Raw genomic sequence first — 18,429 nt, 5'->3', positions numbered from 1 at the left:
AAATTTCAGTTTTAAATGATGCAAATCTGCTGCAATGTTGGCAACATCATCTCTCCCTAATGTTCAAATTCCATCTCTCACTCCCACGCAGTCTCTGAAAACAGTGAAAAAAAAAAAAAAAAAAAACAAAACAAAAAACCTCTGCATTAAATTATCATCAGTCATTTTAGTTTTCTTTTTTCATGAAAAGTAACTGCCCTAAAAATGACTCAAGGAAATAAATAGAATTGCTTAATTCTTTTTATTATTTTATTGACCCATTTTCAAAATTGTGGAAACTGTCTACTGATTATCTGCATATTTCAGTCACAGGAGAAAAACATTATGTATTTGTGTCACAAAAGCACAGGCTAATAACACAAATCCACATCAAATAGTATACAAATATTATAGTAACAATGTATTAGAAATAAATTAAAGTTTTGAAAAAATAACGCATGTATCATTTTTCCTTAAAGTGTTACGTTGATGTAGCCCAAAAGCTAATTTCTCATTATGCATGCTGCACTTATTTTTCTTAGGTATTGCATTTCTTGCATTTGAATTATTTTTTGGTTTTTATCTATAAATTTTGAGGTTAGAATTGTGCTACTCCTGTGTCTGGCGTTACAACCATGTACAAGACGTCCTCACATTCAACTTCTTATCCACATAAACACTGTCTCTAAAGATTGTGTGTATTGTGCAACATAATGTGATGATGGGAAGCACAGTGTGCTGTACATATTTAACGCTTTTCAGTTTATCCTATCATACAGATGAGACATACAGTAGCAGACGGTGGACAAAAGAATGGCCGGTGGAGAATACAAGAAGACAGGTGTTAATGATGTGTAAAAATGTTCATCCTTCCATTTAATAGTTACCTGCTAGAAATATGGCACCGCTGAGAAAGGTCACGAAAACTGTGTTGCGTAGCACTGATAATGGCGAGCGCCTTGCGGACAGGATACAAGAGCAACACACGGCGAACATGGAGAGATTGATATTGACTATGGATCAATGAGTGGGCTGACTTCATTCATCAAACTGCTGGTCACAGATGAGCAGGACACTAATGTGCACTCTGGGACTATATATATCCCTCAGAGGCCCCAGTTCTGCAAACTGTGTATGCAACGTGTCTTAAATGGGAGACTGTCTTAAGAACCTTGTTTGTTTTCAGAGTATGACCTTTACGTTTGAAACTGACTGTCGATGCATGAAATACATCTGCCGTACTTGTTAGATAAACACAGGCGAGTGAATTAGAATACCTTCCGAACAATCTCGCGTATAATAGAAAAGCTGAAAATCATGGTAAGTCTTTGGTACTTGTAATCATACAGATTTGGAAACACTGCATAAATGAACACTACATATGTAACAGTACACTACACTACAAGTGAGTATATTCATTGCGGTGTTATTTATATACAGTATGTATACTGCATACTGTAATAGTGTAGTAGGACTGCAGTGCACTGTAGTAGAAATATAGATATTGATATAGATATATATATATAGATAGCTTCTAACTAGTTATACTGTATAATATAGCTTCTAGTTAGCTTATAACTAGCGAACCAAGCTAACAGCTTGTCTTTTACAGAATAAGAAGTCTGGGAATGTACTAGCTTATACATATACAGGATATACACTTATATGTATCGGTGATACCATATATAACAGCCTATGTTTAAATTTGGAAACATTATCTATCTATCTATCTATCTATCTATCTATCTATCTAACAGGACATTAGATAGATAGATAAATAGATAGATAGATAGATAGATAGATAGATAGACTACTTTCTATAACTATATATACTGTATATATAGTAATACAAATATAGTCTATATATATTTATATTTATATATACTGTATATAACTTTTGTGTGAAGTTCGACAAAATACAAGTTTGCTTCTAGTTGGAAGCTTACCAGTGAACTGCTTAGCAAATAGCTACAGGCATTGATTTATTGTTTACTTATGATCATTTTTTTATCATAATATTTCCAATAGATAGGCCCTGTGATGGACAGGGACAGGCTCCAGGCCACCATGACCCTACATCAGACAAGCAGTCGTTAACAATGACTGAATAATGAATAAATATTAATAACATGATTCCCGGCATTGCGCAAATCATACGTGGAACTTCCTAGAAATGTGCTTGTGAGCAAACAGATTTTTACTGGAGTTTTATCGATGCAGTCAGGCTGTCTATTAGCATACGCTGGCAGGTGGCAGGAAGTGTCTGTGCTCTGGGTAAACACACAATGACAAGTTGTTCTCGCTGGGAACAGGGGAACGAGAGTTTGACGTTACAGGGCAGGAAGTGTTTATCTGTGAAGTGAGCTTTCCTTCTACTTTTCTGACCGAGTCATTATTGCTATCAGTCATCTGCCTGTCGCTCTCTCACACTCGTTGCAACATTTCTCCTTTTTCCGCAGAATAAACTCAGCGGAAGAGACAGCTCACCGTTCTGTTAGAGGTGTTGCATAGTTACCGGGGTGCGTGCCTGTTAATACAGTAGGCCTGCTGTGTAAACTCTTGTTTTTCCCATGTCCAGGCACTTCTCTGCAATTGTTACGCAGTGAATGCGAGCAAAAATTGGCCGGGGAAAACATTTAGAAGGTCATATTGTTCAAACATTGTCAGTGTGTTTGTTTACTCGCAAGTGGGAATAGTAAGGAAATTGGTGGTGACCCCTACAACTGCAGAACAAAGAACTCCAATAAGTATGATAATCAGACAAATCCCGCCAGGGTTTTGTCAGTGCTGTGCTCTGTTGTCATGGATTTCTGGAAAAGGGGACCGCAATTCCGCGTCTCCCGAAACGTTGATAGTAGCAAGACTTTTAATCTAGAGAGTGACTAGTCTGAAGAGAACTGAGAAATGTGACCTTTTCTGATGGTTTTTATTTCATTTATTTTTTTTTTCCAGAAATTCTGCGTAAAAGTAATTGAGTTTTCGGTGAAATAAAATGAGCGCAGTATTTATTTATTTGTGCGATTAGCAATTTTTTTGGGAGGAGTCCTTGGCCTTCATCGGATTCTTAAAGGGTTTATTTTATTCACCTTTCTATTCTGCCTCATTTAATGTCTCTGCAAGCCATTGTCATGTCTGCACAGGTTGTACTGCTGTATGTTTGCAGCACAAGAACAAAATAATATCTGGTGCCAGTATTTATTTACAAACAACCCTGGGAGTTAATGATTATCTGTGTTCATGTTTAAGACTATATGGGCTGTAATAACAGTGTTGGTGTAGGCTGGAGAGGATGTGTCATACCTGCTGTCAACAAAGTCATTTATCAGTGCAACTTACGCAATTCGCCAAAGACAACAAACACGTCTGCGGTCACTCTGTCACCATTAATCCCTCATTAGGCAAAACCCTGCGGCAGCTTGTCAGTTATTCTAAGTGCGGTATAATAAGACGCTGCGTCCACTCAGAAGGGCTCCTCTGCGGAATGACAGCATGCAGTCATTAAATGGTCTTTTCCTTTATTACGCCACGCATTCGTAGCGTTCGGACAGGACAGGAAACTGGCGGGCCAGTTTTATCCCATCATCCCTGTGTTCTTGCTCTCCTGGCATTTGCACAAACACATATCGGAGCTGGTTAGCGCATGGAGACATCTTTTTGGGGAATCTGCAAGGAAACCCTTTGCGGAACTTGCAGTTGCTGCCTGTCAGTCTTGTGGTTCGATTTTTGGCACTGATACCCCGTAGCTCGTAAGAGTTTTAATGTCACACTGAAGAGATGAAAAAATCTGCCAGAAGAGCTCCTTGGACAGACAGAAACTTCAGCTCTAACTTTGTTTGTTCGCATGTGAGGGCAGCAAGCGGCGTGGTAGTTAGAGCTGAGGTCTTGTGCTTGAAGGATCCATGTTCGAGTCTCACCTTTTTGATGAAGGTATAATCAAAAATATTCTGTTAATACAGATATTAGATAAATCATGTTATTATAATAATTTGGCTGATTTTGCCAGGTTAGATAGTTTTACTTTCAGTTGTACTTCATCTTTATGAAACTGTTAGCATAGTGGCTGGAGCTACTGCCTTTAACCCCAAAGTTTCTAGGTTTGAATCTCACCTCTGGCTGTAGTATCCTTGAGGAAGGTACTTACCCTAAATTGCTCCAGATTAACATTGTAAGTCACTCTGGATAAAAGTGTCAGATGAATATATATATTTAGTGAAAAATGGTACCATTTGACTGGGGGTGTGGTGGTGCAGTGGGTTGGATCACAGTCCTGCTCTCCGGTGGGTCTGGGGTTTGAGTCCCGCTTGGGGTGCCTTGCAACGGACTGGTGTCCTGTCCTGGGTGTGTCCCCTCCCCCTCCAGCCTTACGCCCTGAGTTGCCGGGTTAGGTTCTAGTTCCTCATGACCCTGTATGGGACAAGCGGTTCTGAAAGTGTGTGTGTGGGGTACCATTTGGGGGGTGTGCAGTGGGTTGGACCAGGTCCTGCTCTCTGGTGGGTCTGGGGTTCGAGTCCTGCTTGGGGTGCCTTATGATGGACTGGCGTCCTGTTGTGGGTGTGTCCCTCCAGTCTCACACCCTGTGTTGCTGGTTTAGGCTGTGGCTCCCCGTGACCCCAAATGAGACAAGTGGTTCAGAAAGTGTGTGTGTGGGGTACCATTTGAATGAAGTGTTGTAAATGTTCATGTGCTATAACTTTAAGATCATACCCGGATCAATCCTTTACACAGCTACTCCTTTAATGTAACGTAAATGTTTATATGTATCCCCAAAAAAATAAATTAATTAATTTAAAGATTACTAGGAGGGTAATCAGGAATCGTTGATATTCTGATATGGTGAAAGAAATTAACTGTACTTAGGAATCACATATCTGCAACTATGTCTCTCCTAATGTAATGCACAAATTGTATTTTCAATGAGATGTACGTCACTTCGGAGAAAAGCGTTTGCTAAATGAATAAATGTAAATGTAAATGTAAGCGCAACATCTGAGGTTGCAGTTTGAGCTTTCGTTTAGTGCCATAGCATCGGAATCCAAAATTCCATGTTCAAATCCTTTGTCTTGCTGTAGGAGCCTTGATCAAAAGTGTTTACCCTAAACTGGTACAGTAAAATTAACCAGTTGTAAAAATCATTGTAAGTAGCTTAATATCCAAACTATAAGCCACCTTCAAGAAAACAGGGTGATTAATAAATAAATGTGAAGCTGCAATGCTTAGACATCAGGCAATGTAATGCAGCCTCAGCCTTGTGCTTAAAGGTCTTCAGTTCAAATCTCACCTTCTGTTGTAACGCCCTTCATCAAGTACTTGCCTTGAGTTGCCCTAGTAAAAATGGCCCTGCTGTATAAACGGATAGATATCTAAGTTCCTTTGGAGGAACATTTTGCGTAAATTAATAAATAACCATTAATATACTTAATAACAATAAATTAATCATACACTCTAGTATTGGTACTTATTGGTGTGAACTGAGATTTATGAAGTGTGCAACAACCAGCAGTCCTTAGGAAGAAATATTTAAAATATTTGTCCATTTTGATGCTCCAAAGTGAGAATGGCCAATCATATCTCCAGTTCACGTTTGTAGCACTTAGCCATGGAACAGTATCGCCCGGAGGTTTCTGTTCCGCGACTTTATTTTTAGTTAGAAAAACACTCTTTTCCACACTGAGCTCAGAAGTACCCGAGGGGGGAGTGGCGGGGCCCTTTGAGGGAGCTGCTGTGGCAGGAGATGGACACGGGTCCCACTCGAACAAATTGAAGCGCTGCACGGAATAACGGGATTGCCACGGGAAGAGGTGCAGAGGGCCTCCGTGCGGTTCGGGTCCTGGCCCCCCGCTGCAGCCCGCTTGCCTGCCACCGTCAAGGTTAAGAAATTCAGCAGCTCCATCTGCACATGTGTGAATCTATTTGTTGTTGGAGAAGTGGTGCTTGGCGGAGCTCATCCTGTCACCACGCTTTCAAGGTGGAAAACAATTGGCAATGCGGAAAGTGCAGGGTGCCACAAGAGGTGTGTGGATAAAACCTCAGGGGTTTTGTACAGCTTTGATGTCAGACACAAAGTGATGAACAGAACTGGGAGGCTGTCCACCGTGAATATGCACATAAACCATACATGTGAGCAACATGCTTTCATGTGTGTTCGACAAATATCAGGTCTGGAGACTATTACTTTCTAGAGAAGCTCCCAGGTTCTGAGTTTTGGCTGTAGTGAGCTGGAACGAGCTCCCTTTGTCCCTCAGAACTGCTGAATCCCTTTCAATATTCAAGAAGGGTTTCAAAACACATCTCTTTTGGACCCAATGTACTCCCAAACTTCTGTCTGCTCCATAAACTTACATTGCGTTAACTGTCGATAAAATAAAATAAAATGAAAACAATAATTGAAAAAGGTTAAAAATAAACAAATAAATAACAATGTTTTTCATTCGCTTCTGTGTACTCTGAGTTATATGTTGTGTTAGAGAAAGTGTCTACAAAGGCAAGGGTGTTTTTTTTTTTTTTTTTTTGCTAATTATTATTTAATTATTTATTAGTCATTTTGTTCCAAAGCAATTTACCGTGTGAGGTTGTAAATCAAAGTTACGTATAATGATTTACCCATTTGTACAGGTGGGTAATTTTAACTGTATAAATTCTGAGTAAGTGCCCTGATCAAAGGAGAAGAATTCTAACCACCATGCCACTTACTGACTATAGAAAATTTGAACTTTTCACTGTTTTTAATTACTGGCCCTTGCAGATGCCTGCCCAGTGCTGTGCAGCGGTAACGGGGACTACGAGAAGGGCCGCTGCGTCTGCCGCCCGGGCTGGAAGGGGCCAGAATGTGACGTCCAGGAAGACCAGTGCCTCGACCCCACCTGCTCCAACCATGGCACCTGCGTCCAGGGCATCTGCGTGTGTGTGCCCGCTTACAAGGGCAACAACTGTGAGCAAGGTCAGTGTCTCTCTCTCTCTCTGCACGATGGCTATGATTCATTACTGCTGGGTGAGCACTGTAAGCAAGGCTGCTTTAAAGAACTACTTCGCTCAGATTGCGGAAGCTCACCATTTAGCGCTGCAGTTCTTTGTGTCATCTGTCATCTGATTGTGCAGAAAGGCCAACATGTATGATGGGCTGAAGTCAAGTCTGGGCCACTGGAATGTCTGAATAATAATGGAGAGAGGGTGCAGCTGATAGCATAGAGGTCAGAATTACTGTCTTTGAAACCACAGGTTTGAGTTCCCTGATCACCTGTAGTACCCTTGAGCAAGTTACATACCTTAAATTGCTCAAGTAAAAGCAATTAGGGTCCAATCCCAGCTGTAGAAATGGGTAAATAATTGTAAGTCACTTTGGAGAAGAGCTTCAGCTAAATGAGTAAAAGCAAGTCTTACTGTATCAGTTCAAGGTCAGTACCTTGATCAAAGGTGCTATGGTAGAAGCTGGGATTGGACCCTAAACCCTTCATATGACAGACAGCAGCACTAACCACTGCACCCCCTGCTGCCCATTATTACTACTGGCAGCTAAAGTTTCTACTTACCCTTCCAGCTGAAGATGTTTTCAGAGCAACTGGGAAATTTGGGACAACTCACACCCTCACCTGCATCCAACAAACATGTGGCTGCAGTTTCCACAAGTGTGGTGCAGTATGTTTTGCCGCATGCTTTGAGTCTCTCTTCGTTCCTCTCCCCCAGTTGACTGCCTGGACCCACAGTGCGCAGGTCACGGTGTCTGTGTGAAAGGGGAGTGTCTGTGTTCGCCGGGCTGGGGTGGCGACAGCTGCGAGACCCGCCTGCCCACCTGCCAGGACCAGTGTTCGGGTCACGGCACCTACTTGCAAGACGTGGGCATGTGCTCCTGTGAGCCAAACTGGACAGGCGCCGATTGCTCTGCAGGTGAGGAGCCGCCCACTTCGTGGAGCTGGTGGTCTCTTAGTGAAAGATTAGCCATCAAGTTCCCCCTTGAGGTTGTGGGTAATAGGAGCGAGGGACACCAGTCATAAAAATTCCAGTAAAATCCCCATAAGAGATGGATGGACTGAGAATTAATTATTCTAATAATTCTACACATTGTTTTTAGAATAATCGTATTAATGCAAATATTATGTTATAATTAATATTTATATGTTATATTAATATATTTATATAAATTATGTGATTGTTCCATATCCAAATCACATTAAATTCTGTGTAAGTGCCTTTCTTGTTTTTTGTTGTTTTTTTTGCATACTTATTTAGAGTTCTGTTAGCAATAATATTCCAGTGAAGCTGCTTTTGAACAAAGGGTTCAGCTTTAGGAAAAAATGCAGAGGAGACCAAGTTTTAGCAAACTCAAGTTAAAGTGGATTCGTAACTACATCCCCTTTATATGTTGCTTTCGGTCGAGTTCTGCACGTTCCGTGATACTGGGAGATTCTGCTGTCTGATTTTGCCTGAGCACCTAAAAAGTGCACCTCTCTTTCACTTTTCCATTTCACATTTTAATGAAATGGAAAGTGGTCATTAAATGGAAAGTATCCTGTCCAATTTTTTTCTTTCCTCTGCAGAGATAAGATAGTTGAAAATTGCGATACTGTGTACATTTCCATCACAGCAACTCGATAAAACGGCAGCCCTTTTCATGTCCAGAAGTTTGCATAGGCTCCCAGGGTAATTTCATGTTAAAGTTCTCGTCTAAAAGTTGACTTCCTTTTCTTACTGCAGGAGTCCCTCTTTTTGGTAAGAACAAGAGTGCCGCCTTTATCTGCCACCTTCATTCCATGCTGCACGCATTATTGTTGCACATCCTCAGAGAAATTAGAACAGATAGCTTTAAGGGTTAGAAATACGTAGTATATTGGTAAATAATTTTTTTGGAAGCCGGGGTTGTAAAGGCTTTCATCACTTTAAAAGAGTGCAGCTAATTATAGGTAATAATTGCTATCCATTTCTGCTGCAGATAAACCTGTCTGCTTTATCTGAACATGGAGAAAGGTGCATAAGGTGCCCAAAAATTTAAAAGCTTTTTTTTCCCTCAAATCAAAGAAGCATAAATATTAAAATACAGGACTGATTCATCCAAATGATGCAACTGATCAGTGGTTAAGAGCTCAAAGGCACGTATTGATTGTGATCACCTATTGATTGAAATCCCATCCTCATTTTAGTATGCATAAGAGAACGCTAAAGGGAGATGTGGTGGCGTGGTAGGTTAGACAGTATCTCTGTGTTTGGTGGGTATGGGGTTCATGTCCTGCTTGGGGTGCGCGGTAGTTCCGTGTTTCTCCCCCTCTGTGCCTCCCCCAACATACAGAAGAAGGTACTGGAACCCCACTTCTGTTCTTCCCTAGCAATGAAAACCACATGGGTGGTCGCTATGGGTCAAGTTTGACTAGATGGCACCAACTAGAGAGCTGCAAATTTAATTCATTCTTTATTTTACAGTTTCAAAATTAATACAAATTATGTTTCTCAGCTAGAGCTTCCTGCTTAATGTTATTTGAATCCTGCCATTCATTCCATAAAAAAGCCCGATTATGATTAATTTATTCAAGATCAGTATGAACAAGAATTAGCATACAGAGGGAGCCTTTAGGGCGAGATCTGACAACCACTGTTTTAAATGCTAGTATACAGTAAGTACATTACTAGGCTGGACATCTGCTGTATTATGTTATTCCTGGTAGAAACATACAGTATCTAATGCAGAAATGCTTTCTTCTCTCTTCAAATCGAGTTGTAATTTTGAGTTCCCTTTCTCTTATAACCATATGCGTGCTTAGTCTTGTTTTTGTAACAAATTAACACTTTTTCTTTTTGTCTTTTTTTCTCGATACATTTATTCCAATTATCTGTCAGCAGTACCCCCGAATGAGAATCTCACAGCTGACTGAGGGCACATGAGAAAATGACTTTCTTTCGCACGCTGAGTGCAAATTACACTGAGCATCGACGGTTCCCTTCTCTCCAGCAGCGCATCCGCTTTTACCGGGACAATCCTCTCATTCTGCCAGCCCTCACGTCCTCCGCATTTACAGCCTTTGATGGATTTGTTTTTTTCTTTCTTTCTTTTTTTTTGATTGTTTGCATGAATTCTTCAGCCTTCTGCATATTGTACATATGTGGCAAAGATTCTGAACGTTTTCTAGGCCACAGGCTCAATTAACACTGTGATGAAAGTGAAGGACCCCATCCTAGTCCATAAATAAATTTGCTGAAAATATTGCACTATACTTATTGCATTGGGAAGGTATTGCTTTCACATAGAATTATGTCAAAAATAGAATAGTATTTTTTCTTACTATTTTATTTGGCTAATTAAGTATTAGTTAGTGTTATTTTCAAAGCAAGTCTGCAATTCTCGGACCTCCTTACGCCCATCCACAGACCCCAGGATAAAGACCCCGGTGTAGAGGAATAGGTGGTCATGTTGCATTCTGACCTTTTTGCGAATTACTTCGGAGCTCTGCTGGCAGTACAGACTTTGTCTACTGTTTATGCACCAGTTAAATATGATGGAAATAATATAAAATAGGAAAATCTCTACAAGCTAAATTTAAAGATAAACCCAAAAATTAAAATCAAATATCCCTCTTCTGACTCATTTTGCCCCATGCATTATCCATTTAAAAATGTTATTTCCCAAGTGAAGACACACAACAAAATCTTTGGTTGTGAAAATAGGAAAAACAGCATTTGTGTACCAACCAGACATAATTTAGCTCTGGGCTAAGTTTAAAGATTTCTTCTTGTTATTGTAATATTTATATTTATACTCCAAGCTGGCAGTGGTTGGAGAATCAACAATCTGCCAGTGTAAAAAAAAAGGCAGTTTAATAGTTTAATTACCAAAGGGCTCAACATTTGAATTAATTCAATTCATTAGTTTCAGTTTTCATTCAATTAAAAATTCAAAAAGAATTTTACCCCAATTCAGTTTTTGAATATAAAAGACATTCATTGTAAGCAGCCTTCAGCACGAATTCATGTTCTGATATATAAACACATATAACTTCTTTTTGGTTGTTATGTGACATGTACTTCAAGACATTGCCTGGATGGCATTCTATTCAGTGTACAGAAGAGATATGCCTTGGGCCAATACCAAGGCGTACGTAGAGATTAAATAAAATATGGAAAGGGGGGTGCGGTGGCGCAGTGGGTTGGACCACAGTCCTGCTCTCCAGTGGGTCTGGGGTTCGAGTCCCGCTTGGGGTGCCTTGCGGCGGACTGGCGTCCCGTCCTGGGTATGTCCCCTTCCCCCTCCGGCCTTACGCCCTGTGTTGCCGGGTAGGCTCCGGTTCCCCGTGACCCCGTATGGGATAAGCGGTTCTGAAAATGTGAAATGTGTGGAAAAACTCCATCGAGCCGACATTTTATTTAGTGTAAAACAGTGTAAAAAACCTGTTTGTACTATCAACAGGTAACTGTGTTTTCGTAACATTGTGCGGTGAATGACACATGAAGTTTCCTCCTCGGTCTGCTATTGACAGAGGGACAGAGTACAGCACGAGGTCATTAATAATACAATCATATGTTCTGTGAGGACATAGGCAGGTAAACTTGAAGAAGATATTATAGAAATAAAAATAGAAACACATGAGGGCATTGCCTCCTGTTGTCTGTATTTTCCAGGATGCGGATCATGCTGTTCGAGTTTTGTTTCTTCGGCTTGTGCACACATAGCCATTTGAAGGATCTCTGTCGAGATATCAGTGAGATTAGATGTAATATTTTATGCACTTTGACAGTGTCCTGAAATGGCACGTTGACTCCATAACCAGACTGTCTCTTTTCAGTGACCTCTCTGGATTTATTGTGCTGAAAGCATTTGCTGCACAACCATAAAGAAAGAGAGGCCTATTCTATTTTTTTTCCCTCAGGACAGCACAATACCACATTATTATTATTATTATTATTATTATTATTATTATTATTATTATTATTATTATACATCATATATATAAAGCAACTGAGTTTTTAACATCTTGATTTGGTAAAATTTAATCATTATGTTGTTTTTGAAAGCAGTCTACAGGTAATCCTTGAGTTACGAGATCTGTGACTTATGACAATATCAGACTTACTTGGTCATATTAACTATTAACGTTATTATATTATTTTGAAGTCCGCTCTGTTGTAAGATAACATTGCTTGACCACGCTGCCACACTGCAACATATTTTTTATTGAATTGGCTTTATTTTTTCGGTGTCTAGTAGCTAGTTGTGTCTAGTTTTGTTAGAAAACTTTTCATTTGTGTCCCTTTTGGCTAGCAACTGAAAAAGTGAGTGCTTTGGTGGTGCTGAAAAGGAAAAGTGAAAAAGCAAATGACAATGGTCTGAAGAATTAAAGTGAAAGCAGTTGTGCAACATGAATGAAAATATATTAAACTGCAGTTTAGCTATTATTCTATATTCGTTTTAATTTAATATAGGCAATTCATGAAATTTGTGAAAAAATATAAAAAATATAACAAAGCCTGTTATTTAATACCACATTTTTGCATGTTGTATATATATATACATATATATCTATATATCCTTATGGTTCATGCAGCATCAAATTTTATGACTTACACCAAAATCAACTTACAATGGGATCAGCAGAATAGAACAGCATCTTAAGATGATATATTCAGACTCAGATATTTGATTCACATAAAGATATTTCATTTTAGATACTGCAGTTAGAATGTTGATTTTCAGCAATCACATGGAGCTAAATGTCAGATTTTCAGGACATTATCTGCTATATCTGTAATTTTTACGTAGCAGAAGTACAGAATGGCACCTGCAACACTAAATAGAAGTTATATACTATGGTGCTCATTAATGGTCTTGTTCATTTTTGCATGATTTATTAATATTTTAAGAGTGTTCTACATTTAGGTACAGATTCAAAGAAGTAAAATAGACGGTGAATTACAATTTATTGTAATTCACATTTAATGTCTGCAATGCCCTCTGGCATTTCGAAGCTATAAGATGAGTGCCCCTCAGGGCATTGGTTGGATATTTGAAGCTGATATTTTAATAGAATCTTTTATTAATTAGCCATACATTTAATTTAATTTTTTGCTAAATGCCCTTTTTCATGTGTAATGGGGAAGTACTGAATGTTATTTGGGCTTTTTCAAGTGTCAGCAAAATTTATGAGATGGAAATGGGTGATGTTTCCGTACCGAAAAGGTCGGGGTCATTCCCCAGTGTGACAGTGGCCCCGCCCACCCCGCCTCCTCTATGCCCTCCCCCTACCATCCATGCCCTTCCACAGAGCTATGCCCTGTGCCATGCGGCAGCCGTGGTGTGTGCATCGATGGCCGCTGTCAGTGCGAGGATGGCTGGGAGGGTCCCGGGTGCGAGCTCCGGGCCTGCCACCCCCAGTGTGAGGAGCATGGCCAGTGCAGGAATGGGAGGTGCGAGTGTCACCCTGGGTGGGAGGGAGAGCACTGCAACATCGGTGAGTCCCCGTCACCATCCCCCATTGGAAATACTTATCTCACTTTCAGTTTTATTTTCACTGGCATTACTGAGCTGTTGTACACTGGGTTCAACACAAAGTGACTTACGTACAGGTCATAGTTATTGTGTTAATGAATAACATGGACTCCGGGTCCCAGGTGGCTCCTATAGTTGTATCCTTTAGCAATGTACCATACTGAATATGAACTGCTCTCAGGAAATATATAGCTGTATAAATGGGTACAGTGAAGCATCTCTTGGGCTGTGGTTCTGCACATGGATTTGAACCCAGCTCAGTTTCTGTGGAGTTTTCTTGCTCTCTCTGTGTTCACATAGGTGTCCTCCAGGTGCTCTAGTTTCCTCCCACAGGCATGTGTTTCATGTGAACTGGTCACTCTAAATTGCCCTTAATGTGTGCGTGTGTGTGTTACTGACATGTGATGAACTGTCATCCTGTCTAGGGTGTACTCTGCCTCACACCCTATGCTTCTACAATAGGCTCTGGATCACCACAACCATGCAGTAACAATAGCAGTTGCAGCAGCATTAGTAGCATTGACAAATGATTATTAATATGATCATTCATAGATTGTTGTGCTTGAAAGTAAGAGAGAATCCTGTTGGATACATCATCTACCATGTCTGAAACTGTGTGCTTGCAATTACATGTGCCAGTACAGCTCTAAATATAAAGATAAAATGGACATTATGGACCTGCGGAAAGTGTCCATATGAGCATAAAGGACAGACCAACTATTAAATCTCGCAGGATGGTATAAAACACCACAGTGAACCCAGTGTGTTCCGCTTCCACTTCATTTCATCTAAGGAATTAAAGAAGAGCTTGCAGCATCTTCCGACGGGTGGGGGCAGAAAAAAAAACAAAATCAAATTAGCACATAGCACAAGTGTGTAGGCTTGCAGCTTGAGGTTTGATAATCCACTGTTCTGTCTTCCTCTTTTGACTCGGCAGCACACTACCTGGATCTCGTTGTGAAAGGTAAGGTGTAAATTTCCATTTAGCGTGAGAGAAGCACAAAGGTTGTAGGTTTCGGATTTTTGTAAAATCCACAATATTCCCTGTTGCTTAAAATCTGGAACAAATTCATAATGTTTATGCTTCTACTGCTATTATTCCTATTGACATCAGAGACAGAGTGTTTCCAGAATCTTCTGTCCCTCACTTGTGCCCTTATTGCTGAAAGGGGTATGTCTGTTGGTGCTGTGTTTCAGTCCATACATCAGGTTGCTGGTCATCCTACACATTGTTTTCATCCCATTTTTGAAAGCATCGCAGTCTTTTTGAGAGTCTGTCTTCCCATGATGTGGCCAAAGAACGATAATCTCAGTCTCATCGTGAATGTCTCCAGATAGTGTCCAGCGCAGATTTGAGCCAATATTCATCTATTTGTTTTTCTGGATGTCCATGGTGTCCTTAAAGTCACGTCAAGCACCACAGTTCAAAGAAGCTCTGCGCATTTCATTAACAATCAACTCAAATATTACTGGCAACATGTGACACATTGCTAGACTCTTTTGTACAAGGGGGCGTGGTGGTGCACCGGGTTTGACCTGTATCTGCTCTCTGGTTGGTCTGGGGTTCAAGTCCCGCTTGGGATGCCCTGCGATGGACTGGCGTCCTGTCCTGGGTGTGTCCCCTCCCCCTCCAGCCTTAAGCCCTGCGTTGCTGGGTTAGGCTCCAGCTTGCCGTGACCCCACTTGGGACCAGCAGTTTCAGACTGTGTGTGTGTGGTCTTCGCACATTTTTTTGATATATTTGTTTTGCGGTGTCCACATTTTAAGTCAATCTTCCATCAAAAGAATGCTTCTTTCTTTTTTTTTCCCCTCTTCTTTTTTTGTAGTTCAGCTTTCACATCTAGATAGCTGCTGTATCATGATCCAGTGGATTCCTGGTTTTTTATACTACTGACTTATACTAATCAGCTGACACCTGTGCTATCAGAATAAAACTAGAGACAGATGGAGTAAACAAAGTACTAGTAAATGTCTAGCATCTATTAAAATTAATGAGCCAAGCTCCATTCCAATGTCTTAATGAGGTAGGATAAAAACATCAGGACGAGTCAGCTGTCATGGCATATGTAGCTGGCTTCCATAGTTAAAGCTTGGTCACTTAGAAGAGGTCTGAGCACTCATATGTAGAATTTTCTCAACCATCCCCCTGGGGCATTACACTCCACCATGAACTCTGTCCCCCAGATGGCTGCCCAGGCCTGTGCAATGGTAATGGGAGATGTACACTGGAACAGAGTGGGTGGCATTGTGCGTGCCAGTCTGGCTGGAGTGGTCCCGGGTGCAACGTTGTCATGGAAATGGAATGTGACGACAGTGTCGACAATGATGGAGGTGAGTTTCCCCACCCCACCCACACACCTATCTCCATATCGAGCTGCATCCACCTCATGCCCTCAGCCTGTATTAATGCGGCTAATGGGAGTCAAACCGTAGGAGAACAGCCTGCATGAAGACAGCCGTCCTTGGATCTAAATGAGTCCATTAGTTGAACGGCATCATTATTGCTATTATTATTATTATACTGTATCTGGCTTTTTCACTACATTTCAGCATTGCCATTTTTTCATTTGAAGAATCTTAAGGTTATTAGCTTGGTGCATTCTCTCCACAATCATGTAGAGCATTGCCAGAATAAAGATGAAGCCCCTTTTTCTTCAGATAAAAATGTGGTCGATATTTCATTTGTCCCACTAATACCAAATGGAAAATCATCATTTCATCTTACAGAAGATTACTTCTTATGTTATAACAAGTTTTGCTAGAGATGCTTATATTTATTAACGCAGTTCTGATTATTTTTCTGTTTTATAAATGCATAGACTTTTTAATGATCTTCTCCTTGACTTCTGAGACCCAGTATTATTTTTCAGTAAATGAAAAGCCTCCTATTTAATATTTTGGAGGACAGGTAGTCAGGTAGGCAGTTTCTGGGGGTGAGCTAAGAGTCTCACAAACCTTTAGTCTGCAATGGAAACAGCTCTGCAGTTCTGACAGCTGGAAGCACATTGCACCATCACTGGGGAAACAGCAGGAGAAGAACCAGCAAATGTCTCACATCCAGTAGTGAGCACAGAGATCAAGGAATACACAGATATGAAACACAATGAGTGTACCACCTGTTCCACCTAGTCTGATTCCTACAAGGATGATGCGAGATATCAGTATACCACTGAACACAACTAAAAATCTGCTTGATCTTGACCTGGACTGACATTCAGGGCTGATCACAATAAGCTGTGTATATTACCTCATCCATTGTTGGTTATACATCGAGTTCTTGTGTTACGAACAGTTGACATACAAAATTTATTTTGTATAGCATTTCTTCTTATTTTGTTTTGCAAGTTAGAACAACTTGTTTTTGTACAATCAGCCAATGCGTGTCAGTAAAACCCACTGAAACGGAATAGGTTCACTTTCACACCTCATACCTGTTTACAGGATGAATCGATGCTGCTCAGGTGTTTATGGGGAGAATTTTTTTTTTTTTTTTATTTTAGTCATTTAAAATGATCTTTCATTAGAATGTGGCTTGAAGATAATAAAAATGCTTAAGAAATAGTCTTACAAAATAATTTTATTCATTATACCTATATTCAGGCTTGGGCATAACGACTTGCCCAGCAGATACGTGTAAAGAAATATGTATTAAGCACAATTAAAAGTGGTGCAAGTGATGTGAACAGAACGAAAAACAAACAGACTGTGTTCAGAAGCTGAGGAATCACAGTATGTCCTTCAGGTCTATGACACATTGGGGCATGTTCAGCCTGAGAGTGTCCAATACTGAAAAATTCAGACCTCCATAAGGTTCATAGCATGACCCCGCAGTGGAAGAATGCTAAAATGATAGTTCATGCTAAAATACTGGAACACATTGGACATCATGTTGCAACGTTATGACTTTTTTAACATTATGTAGTGTAGCCTGATAGCTTAACAAGGGTGGCTCTCTGTGTTCCAGACGGGCTAACGGATTGCGTGGACCCCGACTGCTGCCGCCAGGAAAGTTGCCAAAGCGGACCTTTGTGCCAGGGTTCCCCCAACCCAATGGACATTATCCAACAGAACCAGACACCCTTCGCCCCATCGGCCCCACGCCTATTCTTCGACCGTGTTCGCTTCCTTGTAGGCAAGAGCAGCACCCACGTCTTTCCTGGTGACATTCCCTTCGACAGCAGGTGTGTCCGGCCTTTCCTTCAATTTCCTCAAGGCAACTTTTCTTTCGTACCCCGCTTTGTTCATTGTTCCAATTTTTTTTTTAATTCAAAGTGATTTTATTTCAGCAGTGCCCAATCCTTTACATCCTTTTCTTCTTTTTGGAAGAAGAAATACTGAATTAAGACTGATTGTACCCCATACTAATGCTGATTTAAAGAACTATATGTCTCATGCTTAGTCTAATACAATTCCCTTATGTGAACTCACTCTAAGGAAAAACAAATTAATTATTCAAATGTCTTTTTGCTCTGAATGAAAATCAATTGGGCTGTTTGGCACTCTGGGGCAACAAATTACTCTCAGCATCGACAAGGTTCTAATTGAACAAATGGAGCACTTGTACAGGAGTTGCAAAGTGATGTAGAGCTGCTCTCATTATTATGACGATAGCTGATATATCGCAGCTCTCCCCGGGTTTTCTGCACATATTCACACACCTTTTTGAATATTCATTTGGTTGGAAAGGAGTCAAAATTTAGTGTTAGATAGGAAGGTATAGCTTGTTAGGTTTTCTTTATTTTCAAAGCTATGTTTGTACAGCATATTTAAAAAATGGCATCGGCATCACTTATTTTACTGTCAAAAACTGAACTGTCATGGGCCATTGTTTTTTTTTCTTTCATATGGTTCATGTCATTTTTTCATTGCTTCAGGAAATATTCTCTCCTAAATTAAAGGTTCAATAAAAGAATGACTGTAAATGTGATGTGCTGGTGTGTTAACTTTTGACACTTTGTTTGTATGCTCAGTTGTTTACAGAAATGAGC

General features: G+C 40.3%; 1 protein-coding gene across 1 annotated transcript in view; it reads left to right on the top strand.

Moving 5' to 3' along the window:
- tenm1 (teneurin transmembrane protein 1) overlaps positions 1-18,429 on the top strand; it is a 143,943-nt gene that overhangs the window by 80,816 nt on the left and 44,698 nt on the right. The window contains exons 9-13 of the mRNA XM_029258038.1: positions 6,722-6,916; positions 7,660-7,860; positions 13,218-13,403; positions 15,626-15,772; positions 17,406-17,622. Of these exons, the coding sequence (XP_029113871.1) occupies positions 6,722-6,916; positions 7,660-7,860; positions 13,218-13,403; positions 15,626-15,772; positions 17,406-17,622 (946 nt within the window). The remainder of the gene's footprint in view (positions 1-6,721; positions 6,917-7,659; positions 7,861-13,217; positions 13,404-15,625; positions 15,773-17,405; positions 17,623-18,429) is intronic.

This window comes from Scleropages formosus, chromosome 14 (genome assembly GCF_900964775.1).
Source record: "Scleropages formosus chromosome 14, fSclFor1.1, whole genome shotgun sequence".
NCBI lineage: Eukaryota > Metazoa > Chordata > Actinopteri > Osteoglossiformes > Osteoglossidae > Scleropages > Scleropages formosus.
Note: the sequence above shows the minus strand (reverse complement) of the source record. Positions and strands in the feature narration are given on the sequence as shown.